The 15,089-nt window shown below is 43.9% G+C and overlaps 1 protein-coding gene across 1 annotated transcript in view; it reads right to left on the reverse strand.

Moving 5' to 3' along the window:
- The window catches only part of LOC149455722 (uncharacterized), a 31,763-nt gene extending 21,720 nt beyond the window's left edge, over positions 1–10,043 (reverse strand). Inside the window, exon 1 of the mRNA XM_089685939.1 lies at positions 9,820–10,043. Within this exon, the coding sequence (XP_089542065.1) occupies positions 9,820–9,849 (30 nt within the window). The 5' untranslated portion in view covers positions 9,850–10,043. The remainder of the gene's footprint in view (positions 1–9,819) is intronic.
- Between the last annotated feature and the right edge of the window lie 5,046 nt (positions 10,044–15,089).

The following is a 15,089-nucleotide window of genomic DNA, read 5'->3' on the forward strand; positions in this document are numbered from 1 at the left end:
CACAACCCCAGGACCACTGCCCCGGGGGTTACCATAGAGATCAGTGAGAGATCAGGGAACTCTTATTCACCAATCATCACTTTGTTGCATGAACACAGGAGCATTCAGCTATGAGCACTTTCATGTCCACAGAGTTAGTATCCTGGTGGCCCCAACTGACTGAGCTGCAGATCAAACTACCATCTTTACCATCTTATTGTTCTGCATGATAAAATATAGTTTGTGTTTTTTCAAGACTATAATGTTCCTTTTAGCATGTAAATGAATAATAGAAAAGGTGGTCCATCAGTGAAAGGGACATTTAAGGTATTTTCCTCTTGAAAAGGAGGTGAGTAACCCAACAGAATAAGAACATCTTGTAGGCTCTTTGAAGGAACTTTCTGTGGACATGTACACCCTCCAGCAGCAACTGAACATTGCAGTTTTATGCTGGCCATACAAGGCTCGAATTTTGAATTTGTCCCTGTGGGTAACCACCCAGCTCAACAAACGTTGGTCTCTCCTGTACTGAAATGGTGTATTCTGGTTCTGCTACACACTATGAGTGTTCTGTCCTCCCTACATATTTCCCTGTGTGTAACTTGACATGCAGATAAACCCTCCTATTTTGCAATAGGCCAGACTGAATGTAATCTTGAAGCTTTATTAACAAAACAGGATGGGTGAAATTATTGGGAAATCAATGTATGTAAAAAATGGTGAAATGCTTAGACTGTAGACGGCATTAAGTCCATGCTCGCCAGCGATGTTGCCTGTATGGGATGTAAGTTTAGTCCATAACATGTGCTACAGAGAATAATGGCTGGATCCGTTCTGTCAGTTCCTAGTCTCAGTTCACACTGGTGTGGGTGGAAGCCACTGTGGGACCCCAAACTTCATCACGCAGCTGCAACCATCCACACACAAAATGCAGGATCTGTGGGCAGGTGCCATTAATGTTAATGGCATGCTGACCTCACTGGAAATCACACTGTAGTGCATTTCCCAGTGTGGGCTGTGATTTCTGAAAAGATGCAGGGACCTTTTTCTTGTGTTTTTAATGGCCCGAAGAACTGCACTAGTGTGATCAGAGCATTAAAAAGAGTCTGAACTTCCAAGATGCACCTGCCTGCCTGTCCCAGAATGAAAGATGATAGGAGCTTTCATTAACCACATAAATGCTAGTTTTTGTAAAACAGTGAATTTATTCTAGTGGACAAATTTAATATTGCAGGCTGGATTTCCCTGCTGGAGGCAGAACACTGAGCTTTTTACAATGTGCATTGCAAGCTGCAGGCAAGTCAAATAGAGCCCACTTTATGTCCTGGATGGAGGATGACCAGCATCATCTAGCCTCTATACCACCACCCTGAATCTCCCTATCCCATTCCTTTCATTAATCGGATTTCAGTTCTTCCGATCATGGAGGCTTAGCACCACAAGTGGCTATTACTTACAGCGGGGGGGTAGTGCTACACAAGGATTCAGGCACTGACTCCTCTATATCAACCAATTACATCATCCCTTGTTAGGATGCTAGAAGTTGGCCCTCACAGTGTCCAAGGTTGTAATGGTACACAACCTTGTGGTGTGGTTTGTGCAACATAAAGGCAATCTTAATCCACTTTCTGGCTTGTTGACAGGTTTTGGGTAATTTGGGGCAATTTGTAGGCATTTTGCCAAGGCACCCCTGAAGAACCCAGAAGACACCCCAGGGTGCCTGGACACCCTGGTTGAAAAAGACAGACCCAAGGATGACATCACTGGGTCTAAAATAAGGTATGTAATTAAAATTGAAAGTTCTGACCAGGGGCGGACTGTCAACTCATGGGGCCCCAGGGCAATAGGGGATCATGGGGCCCCTGTGTCCTTGCCCACACTCAAACCATACCCAAAAAAGCCTATGAAAGGTACCAGGGGCATCTCATGGGGCCCCCTACTGACCCAGGGCCCTGGGCACTGCCCGAGTGTCCGAATGGTCAGTCCGCCCCTGGTTCTGACCTACATACTAGACCTACTCTGATCTATTCCCTCCTCACATTCAGGCGCTCCCTCAAAACCCATCTCTTCAGGGAAGCCTACCCCACCGTCACCTAACAGCCATTCTCCCTCATTCCTCCCACCGCTTCATTCCCCTCAGCCACTTCCTACTGTACCACTACCCCCTCCCTCCTAGATTGTAAGCTCGAAAGAGTAGGGCCCTCTTACCCCTCGTACGTTGTTTGTTATTGTTGTACTGTTTCATGTATTGTCCCCCCCTCTATTGTACAGCGCTGAGCAAACCCTTTGGCACTACATAAACTCGATGTAATAATAATAATAATATTCTATTAAAAAATGTTTGTGAGAAAAAGCTTGTTTTGTTGAGTGCAAAGGATTGACAACATTTGCTTCTGTGTGTGGCCAATTATTAAAGGGTGAGATGCCGAATGTCTCTGGTTAGAAGAATGTTCTAGAATAACATGGGTTATCTTCTCCCAGTGATGGAAAACCACTGTTACAGAAATCATTTATAACCACACATGCATTTACTGACGAGACAAAATGATAACATCTAATTGAACTAACTCCTAAACCCCATTAGAGAGATTGTGTTATCATACAATAAAACGACGCTGGTCCTTCTTATAAAATCATTTTAATTTCATTAGCTTGATGAGTCATGAGTAGAACAGACGATACATATAATCCTCTTGCGGAGGTTTTCTACCAATTTTATATTATTTTTAAAGTGCACCTGTCTGGCAGTAATAAACCTAATGCTGAGAACAGGGAGGAGGGGAGATACTTGGCTCATTCAGTTTAGAAGGCTTTTAGTGTAGCTAAGCTCCAGACAAATAGCTACAATCATTGCCAAAAATACTGGCACCCCTGCATTTCTGTCATTTAATGCACCACTTCGTCCAGAAAATTGTTGCAATTACAAATGTTTCGGCATTCTCATGTTTGTGTATTTTGTTTGTATTGGTATGACACAAACAAGCAGAGAAACAAAAAGCCAAATCTGACACATTCTGCGGAAAACCCCAAAAATGGACTGGACAAAATTATTGACACCTTCTCAAAACTGTAAGAAATAATTGCATTCCAAGTTTGTGATGCTCCTGTAATTTGTAATTAAACTCACCTGTATCAATTAACAGAACATAATGTTCCTGTGTCCACTGTGTGCTACATTGTCAAGACGTTTACAGACCATGGCATTGTAGATAATCTCCCTGGACGTGGACGAAAGAGAAAAGCTTGAAGAAAGATTGCAACAAAGGTTTGTCGAATGGTGGCTAAAGAACCTCGATCAACTTCCAGACAAATTTCAAGCTGACCTTCAGGCACAGGGTACAACTGTGTCAGTTCACACTATGCGTCGTCATCTGAATGAGAAGGGGCGCTATGGTAGGAGACCCAGGAGGACCCCACTGCTGACACAGAAACATAAAAAGCCAGATTGGGGTTTGCCAAAACTTACCTGAGGAAGCCAAAATCCTTTTGGCAGAATGTGCTGTGGACAGACAAAACAAAATGACAGCTTTTTGGTAAAGCCCATCATTCTACTGTTTTCAGAAAAAGAAATGAGGCCTTTAAAGAAAATAATACAGTCCCTACAGTCAATTATGGTGGAGGTTCACTGATGTTTTGGGGTTGCTGCTTCAGGCACTGGATGTCTTGGCTGTGTGCATGGCACTATCACATATAAAGACCACCAAAGAATTCTGGGGTGCACTATAGGGCCCATTGTCAGAAAGTTGGGTCTTAGTCAAAGGTCATGGGTCTTACAGCAGGACAATAACCCAAAGCACACGTCAAGAAATTGTTTCAGACAAAGCATTGGAGAGTACTGAACTGGCCAGCAATGAGTCCAGATCTCAATCCCATAGAGCTCCTGGGGAGAGATCTCAAAATAGCAGTTGGGAAAAGGAACCCTTCCAATCTGAGAGACCTGGAGCAGTTGGCGAAAGAAGAGTGCTCCAAAATTCCAGTAGAGAGGTGAAAGGAACTCATTGATGGTTACGGGAAGCCATTTATTTCAGGTATTCTTTCCAAGGGGTGTGCTACCAAATATTAAATTGAGGGTGCCAATAATTTTCTCCAGTCCATTTTTGGGGTTTTGCGTGGAATGTGTCAGATTTGGCTTTTTGCTTCTCTACTTTGTTATGTCATACCGATACAAACAAAAGAAATAAACATGAGAATGACTGACTAAACATTTGTAATGTAACAATTTTCTGGGTGAAGTGGTGCATGCTCTAACAGAAATTCAGGGGGGACAAGATTTTTGGCCATGACTGAATGTTGTAATAAATTCTGTGCTGCCAGTCTTGTGATCCAGACATCCCTGCCACACAGCTAAGCCAGATCCATGTCTGCAATCTACGCTGCACTTAGGCCACTTTCATCTCAGCATATTCTGAGAACGTGCAGAAACGCACATTTCCATACATGTTCCAGGAACACGCAGAAAATGTGTCAATTCTTAATAGCACCCCAAATGCAGCCAGGAGGCAAGCATTTTTGTGTGTGGTGTCAAACCTGCTAAAATAAGTGGTAAAACAAATTATGTGAAGCTCTGTGTCCAAAAAGGTGCAGGAGCTTCTATGATGCATTTGTCACGGGTAGGGCAGCCCATTCAAGTTTGGCCCCCCCCCCTCTCCAGTAGCGCCATCTTTAAAAATTTGGTGCTTGCATAGATGTGCTGGAGGGCTCTGCCTAGCCTTTTGGACCTGACAGAGATTTGCGGCACATGTGTGCAAATGCGGAAGGTTTCCCGCACATGCACAGATGCCCTGCTATCCCCGACTTCATACCTGCCCTGGCAGTGCAAAATCAGTCTCACCTAGGCACAAAAAGTATCAGAAACAATTGTAAAAAATCAATCTAATTGTGGAGGAAGGAGAGGGAGGGGACAAGTTTCATTAACCTCCTCGGCGGTATGATTATTTCCGATTTTTTTGTGCTGAAAGTGGTACCATTTTTTTGCATGGAAATATGTAGTTTTTTATTGTCAGCCTATAATTCTCAGGAATAACTCCCTGAAATCTGTCCGAACAAGAGTCTAGTAAACATCCCGGGTAGGATAAAATTTGAAACACGAAATTATATATTATAATTTAATAAATAATTATAAAAAATATTAATATAATAATAATACATTTATTTCAATAAAATAATCAAACCAAAAACACTGAAATTTGAAATACAGAGGCAAATTCGCACATCGCTGAGCAAAGTCGCAAAATTGTTTTCAGTGTCTAATGATGAATTTCTCCCACAAATCATTATCACTCAATTCTGCAAGTGGTTCTGATTTACTATCGCTGTTCTCTAGCTGGTCTAAAACCGCTTTTGATGTAAAGGGACGCTTTTTGGACGCCATGGACTTTTCTAAGTTTCCAGGCAGAAAGAACAGTAATAATGCAGGCAGGGCGCCGGACAAAGCACTCGGGACAAAATGTATGTGAAATGGTTTGATACAGCAATGTTTTACTATGTAATAATCATTTTAAAAAAAATGAAATTTTTTAAAAATTTCAAATTTGCCGCCGGTTTCGGCGGTCGTACGTCCCGACGTCACAGGGACCGGAACACGGAAGCCGGATGCCGGCATCGGCCGGAGGAGATGGCCGGGGACGCTGCAGGGGACACATCGTTGGAGCGAAGGACAAGGTAAGTGCTGCAGGGACTCCCTGAGCAACGCCGCATGGTAAGCCCGAGTGTAGCTCGGGGTTACCGCTCTTGGTACTCAAATTTTACCCCGAGCTACACTCGGGAATACCGCTAGGGAGGTTAATATGCTTTATTGAGTGAAGGTCCACTTTAAGTCCTAGGCACTATTTTGAAACATTTTTTATATTTCAAATGGCAATTTTAAATTTTAAAACGCCCTGTGAAAATGCCCTGGAGGAGGGGCGAAACGCGTTGACACACTTCCGGCTTCGCTGTCCAACGTACCTCGGCACTTCCAGTGAGTGGAACGCACGCCGGCTTGCAGCACTCTCAGGGGCCATCTTTGCTAGAGGGAGGAATCAACCATGTCTATACATGATGTTATCTATCGCTGACTGTGAGATCTTTACCCTAGCTATGTGGCGATTTGGCTCCAGATCAAATAAATGCTGATTATATTCTTTTAAGATGTGAGTGGTTTGGTATTTGAATTCATCCTGTTTGAGTTTTACAGTATTACACTATATATATATTTTTTTTTCTCTGCACCAAATATCTTCCTATGATGAGTGATCTTTGGTGGTCCTGGAGGTTGGAGGCTGATTCAAATTACAGATTGGAGTTCTAAGGAATTTGTCTTACCTACAATTGGGGGATTTCTATTTACCTGGAGATTGGAGGCTGGTTCGAGGGGATCTAGGATTCCTGAGTCCAAATTTAAGGCGTTTTTTTCACCAATAACTGGTGAGTGCGGTATGTGATTACAACACAAACGGGTGTGATTACTGGTCAAGGGCCTTGGAATAAGGACTTTATTTTATTCACCATATTCTCCATTTTTTGGAGTGGGACTATTTCAACAGTATAATTTTTTCTTTGAATTATTTGAGATTTTATAAGTTGCACATATAATATTTATTTGCGCTTTTATTTATGTTTTTTGTAATTTTAAAATGGCACCCAAAGTCAGTGGCTCATGCCGACTCCTGATGGCACTATAGCTGCAACCACCCAGTGGCAGTTGGGATCCAACACTAAGTCCAAGAGCTGAAATGATCAGCTCCTGAGCTTCTGATCTTGCTACACAGCACACCATAGAAGAGCCTGTAGCAGATCACTGTCAACACATTGCTTCTGCAATGTGATTTCACAAGAGCGCATACCCCACAGCCAGGGGCGGACTGACCATTTGGAAACTCGGGCACTGCCCAAAGGCCCGGGGTCAGTAGGGGGCCCCATGAGATGCCCCTGGTACCTTTTTCATAGGCTTTTTTGAGTTTGGGTAAGGACACAGGGGCCCCATGATCCTCTATTGCCCGGAGGCCCCATGAGTTGTCAGTCCACCCCTGCCCACAGCAGTAGATCATTGCTATAGTGATCTATTGCTGGCTAATTTTCAGTCAAACAGTGAGTGCAGCTAATCAGATTTGGGTATTTAGAGAGTGATGGAAGCAGCTGTATGAATGCAATAGCTGGCAGGGGAGATTCATTCCTCCGCACTGTTTAGAATGCATGGTAGAATAAGAGGTGTAGCTTGAAGCTTGTGGGCCCTGATGCAAAAGTTGACCTGGGGCTCCCCCAGTACCACCCACCGCACACCAAGCTGTCCCCACTGCGGGCCAACATACTAGAAGTGGCTAAAGAGTTTTTTTTCAGATCTTTATTTGCATATTGAGAGGGTCATTCAAGAGAAACTGTCCACATGAGATACAGTACCTCTGCAATTCTTTTGAATACCAAGGAGCGGGGTAGGCAACCTTTGAGAGGTGGAGATCTACCTGAACAACATGAAAGAGATCAAAGATCACCAGCATTTGTCGCCCCCCCCCCCTCTTTTTTTTCAAGAAATTAACTAGCAAGGCCTAACTAAATAGTAAGGAAAACTTGGAAAAATATAATAAAACAAATGTTACTGTAAAAATATAAACCTAGCATACCTTGATAGTGCACAGTGTCAGTCAGTAGGGCGGTAGACGGTGTCAATAAAGAAATGGATATGTCAGTAGGGCAGAGGATGGGGTCAGTAGAACAGTGGTTGGGGTCAGTAGTATTTCATTTTTGTTGTTTAATTTTTTTTATATTTATTACCATTTTATTTAACCGCGTGCCCTCCTGAGGATTAACCCCCCTTCCTGAGTAGGCCATTGTTTGCATTATGGAGATACGTTACTTTAACGGACAATTGCGCGGTCATGCAACACTGCACCCAGATGAAAGTTATGTCTTTTTTTTCCCACAAATAGAGCTTTCTTTTGGTGGTATTTGATCGCCTGTGCGTTTTTTATTTTTTGCGCTATAAGTAAACAAATTGGACAATTTTGAGAAAAAAAACAATACTTCTGACTTTTTGCTATTAAACATGTCCAGTAAAAAATTTAAAAAATCTAATTTCATCATAAATTTAGGCCAAAATGTATTCTGCTCCATGTCTTTGCTAAAAAAAATCCCAATTCGTGTAAATTAATTGGTTTACGTTATAGCGTTTACAAATGGCGTTATAGATACTGGAATTTTTTTTTTCCTACTAGTAATGGCGGCGATCAGTGACTTTTAGTGGGACTTCAGGACTGCGGCAGGCATTCTGACACTGGGGGGAAATAACTTGGTGTCACTGACATCCCCAGTGACACCAATACAGTGGTCAGTGCTAAAAAACAGCACTGACATTGTACTAATAGCACTGGGCAGGAAGGGGTTAATGTGAGGAGCGATCAAAGGGTTAACTGTGTTTTGGGAATGGTTTACTAGGGGGCGGGGGGGGTGTGATTCACTGTAAGCACACTGATCGGGATGGCTGTACTGTGCACACCCATCCTGAGCAGTGTGCCCGAGTTGACAGGGAGGAAGACTGTTTGTAAACAAAAGTCTTCCTCCCCATTGGTGATTGTTGGTAATAACCGGTCTTCAGCAGGTAATCACTGGCCGGGACCCAGTGATTGACATCCGGGGCCGCGAATGGGGGCACAGGTTGCCCCCTACCCGGAAATGCAAAATCACATATATAGAGGATTTTGCGCAACTGTGCTGCCCTGTAGCAGTATATCTGCTATACGATGGCGGGGAAGCGGCAGATATAATTGTTTTTTACAATTTTATTTTTTATTATTTTTTTTACAATTTTTGTTTAGGATTCCCATTTGGGGGCTTTGGTGAAATATCAGGACCCTAAACAGGCCCCTGATGTTTCACTTTTGAGACACAAAGGACCTCCTGTCCAGGTGTAAAACTGAATGTGATAAGAAGGCCACACAGGCCCCCTCGAGCATGGGGTGGAATCGCCACTGCGACCCCTGATGCTACACCAATGGGTGGAATTCTCTTGTTCAGCACTAAAGGTTGAGTGAAAAAAATATTTAAGGGTATGGCTAGCCATCTTTAATTTTTAATTTTTTTTAATTTTACATTTTAATTTATTTGTCAGGAGCCACAGCAGAAGCAATTACTCCTCCTGCTCCAAAAAATGAGTAACTAGTCACCTCTCTGCCCCCAACCCCTGCTATTGAATTGATGAGGCCCCTGGAACTATAATTTAACCATTTGCTTTCCAGGACAATTTTGTATTTATTTACACACATTTAAAGATCAGTATTTTTGCTAGAATATTATCTAGGACCCCCCCCATATATAAATTGGAAGCAAATAAATCACAGTTGCTTTCGGCTTCATTCGTCACAGAGGAGATCAGGAAACATATGTTCCTTGATCTCCTCTGTATCTAGCTATCCCAGTTACAGAGATCTTTGGCTGAGCAGAGGAATTGGAAGGCCAGCCTTTCTTACTACAGTAAAAGTGATCAGGTGGCTATAGAGCCACCTATATCACTTTTACTGAACAATCGATCACCAGCTGTAAAAATAATGATACTAAGTTCATGGCTGCAGCTGCATAACCAGCTTGTTATAACCATTTGAACCAAGGACATTTTTGTACTTTCGACAGTCCCAGCAAGTGGTTGGGAGTCATGACCTGTGTTATTACTGTGCATGCACCCAAAGGTATTTAAAAAGTCCCTTCTCTGTCCCTGGGCCCCCTGCTGAACTTATGCGGCCTGAGCCTAATACAGGAGGGCCGGCTCTACCCCATTACTGGTGGTCCTGGACTGACCACAACCTAGCCAAAAGCAGTGATACACATTTAAAAAAAAACACATTTGGAAAAAAAAAGCAAAACTCATTTTACCTTGTATCCTGGCTTCCTAGGCATCATCATTGGCCTTACAGTAAGATCCTGAGAATGCTGAAGATCCAATATCTTCTGAAAAGAATACCCAGCACGGAATTGTCCTTTTGGGAGGTTTAGTATCCTCCGCTTTGCCAGGAGTTCACCAGAAAACCTGTGATCATCCTCGACTAGGTGTCGTAGCTGGAATATGGGATGTAAGATAAGAGGGCCATGTTCTAAAATGTTGGTTCAAGACCTAAGACCAAGCAGGAGATCAAACCTTGCCCCAGTCCATCTAAAACAAAGAAATGCATTTAGAAGGAGTTGCTCACTTCATACATATGTTCAGAAAATCTTGTAATCCAGCTCAATATAATTTCAGTAATCACAGTTAATTATACCTGCTACAGCACGGTGCAGAAACACTCCAGGCTGTTCATACGGTGTATGCAGAACACATGCTGCTAATTATACACTCAGAAAGTTTAATTGTGCTGTGTAAATACATTACAGGTAATTATGGGAAATGTAGAATATTTTTCATTTTTCATTCATGGAGGTTTATTGATAACGTTTGTTAGATCACAGTAGTGTGCCATACACTGTAGACGGGTACTGCTGGTGGAGCATGCTGGGAAAAGAAACAGGTAATGACAAATTTACCTCTGTCGGAGGACTAGAAATCTCTGCTAGCTTTGTCAGCCAAAAGGCATGTTGGGACTGAAAGTATGATAAAGGTAGGGGAGATCCATCTTGCTTAAAGCGAACCTGTACTTTGTCCAGTTAAAGGTGGAGCAGGGGCGGACTGACCATTTGGAAACTCGGGCACTACCCAAGGGCCCGGGGTCAGTAGGGGGCCCCATGAGATGCCCCTGGTACCTTTTTTCATAGGTTTTTTGAGTTTGGGCAAGGACACAGGGGCCCCATGATCCCCTATTGCCCAGGGGCCCCATGAGTTGTCCGTCCGCCCCTGAGGAGGAGTCTAATGGGTTAAGATACCAACTGGTCTCTTACATCTCTTGGGGACCTGCCTAGTCTGTCCATGCTCTCACTCTTCTCTGGTTTGCTACTCCTGCATTCTAGTGTGCTCCTATCTGGTGTGCCCTCATCAGCTTCCTTCCAGGTGTGCTACTAAATCACTCCTCCCTGGTACTTCTTGCAGTGACCTCACCTCACTCCTTCCAGGTATACACCCACTCCTCCATGCAGTGCTACTATTCTTCCCAGTAATTCACCCACTCCTCACTGATGTGCTTTCACCCCCCTTGCTATGCTCTCACTCCCAGTTATACACTAGGTCCTTCCTGGTTTGCTTCCAGTCCTCCCTGATGTATTCCCATTCCACCCTGCTGTACTTGTACTCCATTCTGGTGTGCCTCCACTCCTCTGCTGTTCTCCCACTTCTCCATGGTTTGCCTCCATTCTTTCCTGCTATTCTACCACTTCTCCATGGTTTACCTCCAGTCCTCCCTGCTGTTCTCCCACTTCTCCATGGTTTGCCTCCACTCCTCCTTGCTATTCTTCCACTCCTCCCTGATGTGCTCCCACCCTACCCTGTGTACTCCCAAGCATCCTTAGTGTGCTCCCACCCTACCCTGTGTACTCCCAAGCATCCTTAGTGTGCTCCCACCCTACCCTGCGTACTCCAAAGCCTCCCTGATATGCTCCCAACCTACCCAGTGTACTCCCAAGCCTTCCTGGTGTGCTCTCACTCCTCCCTGGTGTTATTTCACTCCTCCATGGTGTGCTCCAACTCCTTGCTTTACTCCAACTCCTCTGTAGTGTGCTCCTACACCTTCTTGAAGGGCCTCCACTCCTCCTTACTTTACTACCATTTCTCCATGCTGTCTTCCCACTCATCCCTGATGTACCTCCACTCTTCCTTACTGTATTTCCACTCCTCTGTGGTGTGCTCCCACTCCTCTCTGATGTGCTCCTATTCCTCCTTGGTGTGCCTCCACTCCTTCCTGCTGTGTTCCCATTCCTCCCAATCCCCAGTGGTGTGCTCCCACTCCCTGTTGTACTCCCACTCTGCCCTGGTGTGCCTCCACTCCTTACTCCCTCCTGTACTACCACTCCTCTGTAATGTATTCCCATTTCTCATTGCTGTATTCCTACTCATATATGGCATGCTCCCACTCCTATCTACTATACTCCCACTCCTCCCTGCCATGCTCCCACTCCTCAATGCTTTGCTCCTACTCCTCTGTACTATACTCCCACTCCTTCTTGGTGTGTCTCCACTCCTTCCTGCTGTACTCTAACTCCTCTGTGTCGTATTCACACTCCTCCCATTCGTATACTCACTCCTTCTTCTGCATTTCCCAAATCAAGTCCAGAGAGCAAAATATTGTAAATGAAATGTACATCTCTGTGCCCCAGGTTCATTTTAAAGCATAATTCTACAACTTAAAAAGAATGGAGATTATGCAGCAGGGCAGGGCAAGAATACATTTTGAAAGTTTTTGTTACTTATCTTGTTATAGTTTGTTATACAGTGTACGTACTTGTCATTGGAACATGCTCATTTTTTAATGTTCTTTTCATCCATATTATAGCTTTGTATAATGAACCAGAGGATAATGGCTTTAGATATGCAGCCAATTGCCTACCTGCTAGAGCAGGGGCCTCCAAACTGTAGCCTGTGAGCCGGATGTGCTCCTTTGCTTGCCTTTATCCGGGCATTGTGGCACCATTTCGCCCACTAACACCAACAATGGGTTACTATTTCTCCCACCCACACCAGAGATGGGGAACTAATTCTCCCACTGACACCAATGATAGGGCACTATTACTCCCACTGACACCAACGATGTGATTTTTTTTTTTTTACTCCTTCTGACCACCAAGTCTATGGTACTGTTTACTCCCACTGATGCCAGGGAATTTTATACTCCCAAAGCCCCCCTAAAGTTTGAAGGGCATTAAACTGACCCTTTGTTTTGAAAGTTTGCAGACCCCTGCACTAGAGGACCGCTCAGATCCCCCTCCCACCGCTATGTTGTGGGCTCTGCTATAGAGTGGGCTGTGTGTTCCAGCCTGTTTTTCTCTCCCTTCCTTCTCTGCTGCTGAGTGAGGAATCCTCCGTCTGCCCCTTCTGCCTACTGTCCCCCTCTCTTTGCTGGAAAATTAGATCTCCCACAATGAACACTGGGACTTCTAGTCTGCAGGGGGCACTATATAGTGCATGTGAATGGGGAAGTGAAATACAGGAGCCAGCAGAGTCTTGAATACAGAGGAGAGAGCAGGAGTTTTTGCGGGCTTTCAAAGAGGTATTGGGGTCTTTATCAAGAGGAAGCAAAGCAGTGCAGGCCTGCTACTTGGAACTGTCAGTGCCCTTACCAGAGGGATAGCCATGAAGGGCTGGTGTGAGGGAACTGGAGCTGTATGCTGTGTATATAGAGGCTGAGGACTAAGTCCTTGAGAGCCTCTTGCTGCTGTGGACTGCAGAGCTGCTGTCTGGACCTGTCTGTACCTACATCAGAGAGACTGAGCCTGTAAGGATCAGAGTGCTGGGGACAAGCCACCACGCATTGGGACCCTGATTACTGCAGACCACCATGCGTCTGAAACAAGGTTCACGATGTATCAGGACTGGTGAGCGGATTCAGCTGTGTTTGTGTTCTCACTGTTAGTGAACCAATACAACCAGAGACTACCCTTTTGCCTAACACCCCAAAAGTAGTTAATTGCATGCAGTTTCAAGAAGATGGCAATAAGTGCACCATTGTGCAGACAGGCCCCAACGTTAGCCAGCTTACAGTTTGCAAATTAGGCATCAAGTACTATACCAACACAGCCCAAGTGCCAGAGGCATATACACAGAGTGCACTCAGGGACACTTTCCTTGATCAGTTGTTGAAGAGAGAGTCACTGTCAGATTGTTTATTCCCATTTATACTTTTGCTGTGTATGCTGTTCTTTTTCAATGCTGTATCAGGTTAACTTGGTACAGTATTGTAGTCCTGGCTAACTGCCATATCATAGCCTAGTATTGAGGTCAGCTTCTTTACAGCAATTTACTGGATTCTTTACCTGTTCATTGATTTTGGTGTACTGCCACTTACATTCCCCTTTTACAATATACTTTCTTTATTTACAATCTGTTGTTTATTTTCTATATGTCAATAGTTGTGGCTGGCGTTCTAATACCTGAGCTAATATAGGTTCTTGCAGCGTGCTATCACATAACCAGGTGTGTCAGAGAGGACAGAGCGATTTACAGAGCCGTGGCAGAGAGCAGAGGACCCATCATACCAAGCAGCTCCTGTGGGAGAAAGCACCACAGATAAATAAATAAGAGAAAAAAATCTGTCTCTACTGTCTCTTGAAGTGTACTCTGTGTGCAATTATGAATCTTGTGGTCACAACTGCAAATTTTAGTCCTGCATGGACACTGCAATTTAGAGAGAGAGCATAGTAACAGTGCAGTCATAGTGCCCACAGCAAACAATTGGTTTTTAACGTTCAAATAAAGCAAGTGATTGGATGCCACTGTGTGAACACTTGACCATCACACCTACTTATATGGCCAAATGTACAGTTGTGTTCAAAATAATAGCAGTCAGACATCACCTAACCGGATCAATCACTGTTTTTGGTAGAAATGATATTTCTACATGGCAAATAATTTACTATCAGGTGTAGTAGAGTAATAGAAATCCAACAGACCCAACAGTCATGACATGCATGCTGCTGATTCTGTGTCATTGAATCACTTATTGAAAGGGGCATGTTCAAAATAATAGCAGTGTGGAGTTCTATTAGTGAGGTCATTCATTCTTTGAAAAACAGGTGGCAATTATTGCCCTTATTTAAGGAAGGAAAGCAGCAAATGTTGTACATGCTGGTTACAGTGCATTTCTCTCTGAAATTCTGAGGAAAATGGGTAATTTCAGACACTGTTCAGAAGAACAGCGTACCTTGATTAAAATGTTCACTGGAGAGGGGAAAACATATAAAGAAGTGCAGAAAATGATCGGCTGCTCAGCTAAAATGATCGCAAATGCTTTAAAATGGCAACCAAAACCTGAAAGACGTGGAAGAAAGCGAAAAACTACCATTCGAATGGATAGAAGAATAGCCCAAATGGCGCGGACTCAGCCAACAATCAGCTCCAGGAAGATGAAAGAAGGTGTAAAGTTCCCTGTGAGGACTGTTACAATTAGAAGACGCCTATGTGAAGCCAAGCTATCTGCAAGAAGCCCCCGCAAAGTCCCACTGTTGGAAAAAAGACGTCCTGAAGAGGTTACAATTTGCCAAAGAGCACACTGACTGGCCTAAAGAGA

This window comes from Staurois parvus, unplaced genomic scaffold, assembly GCF_062004578.1.
Source record: "Staurois parvus isolate SC_StPar_1 unplaced genomic scaffold, SC_StPar_1.0 ptg000389l, whole genome shotgun sequence".
In the NCBI taxonomy this organism is placed as follows: domain Eukaryota; kingdom Metazoa; phylum Chordata; class Amphibia; order Anura; family Ranidae; genus Staurois; species Staurois parvus.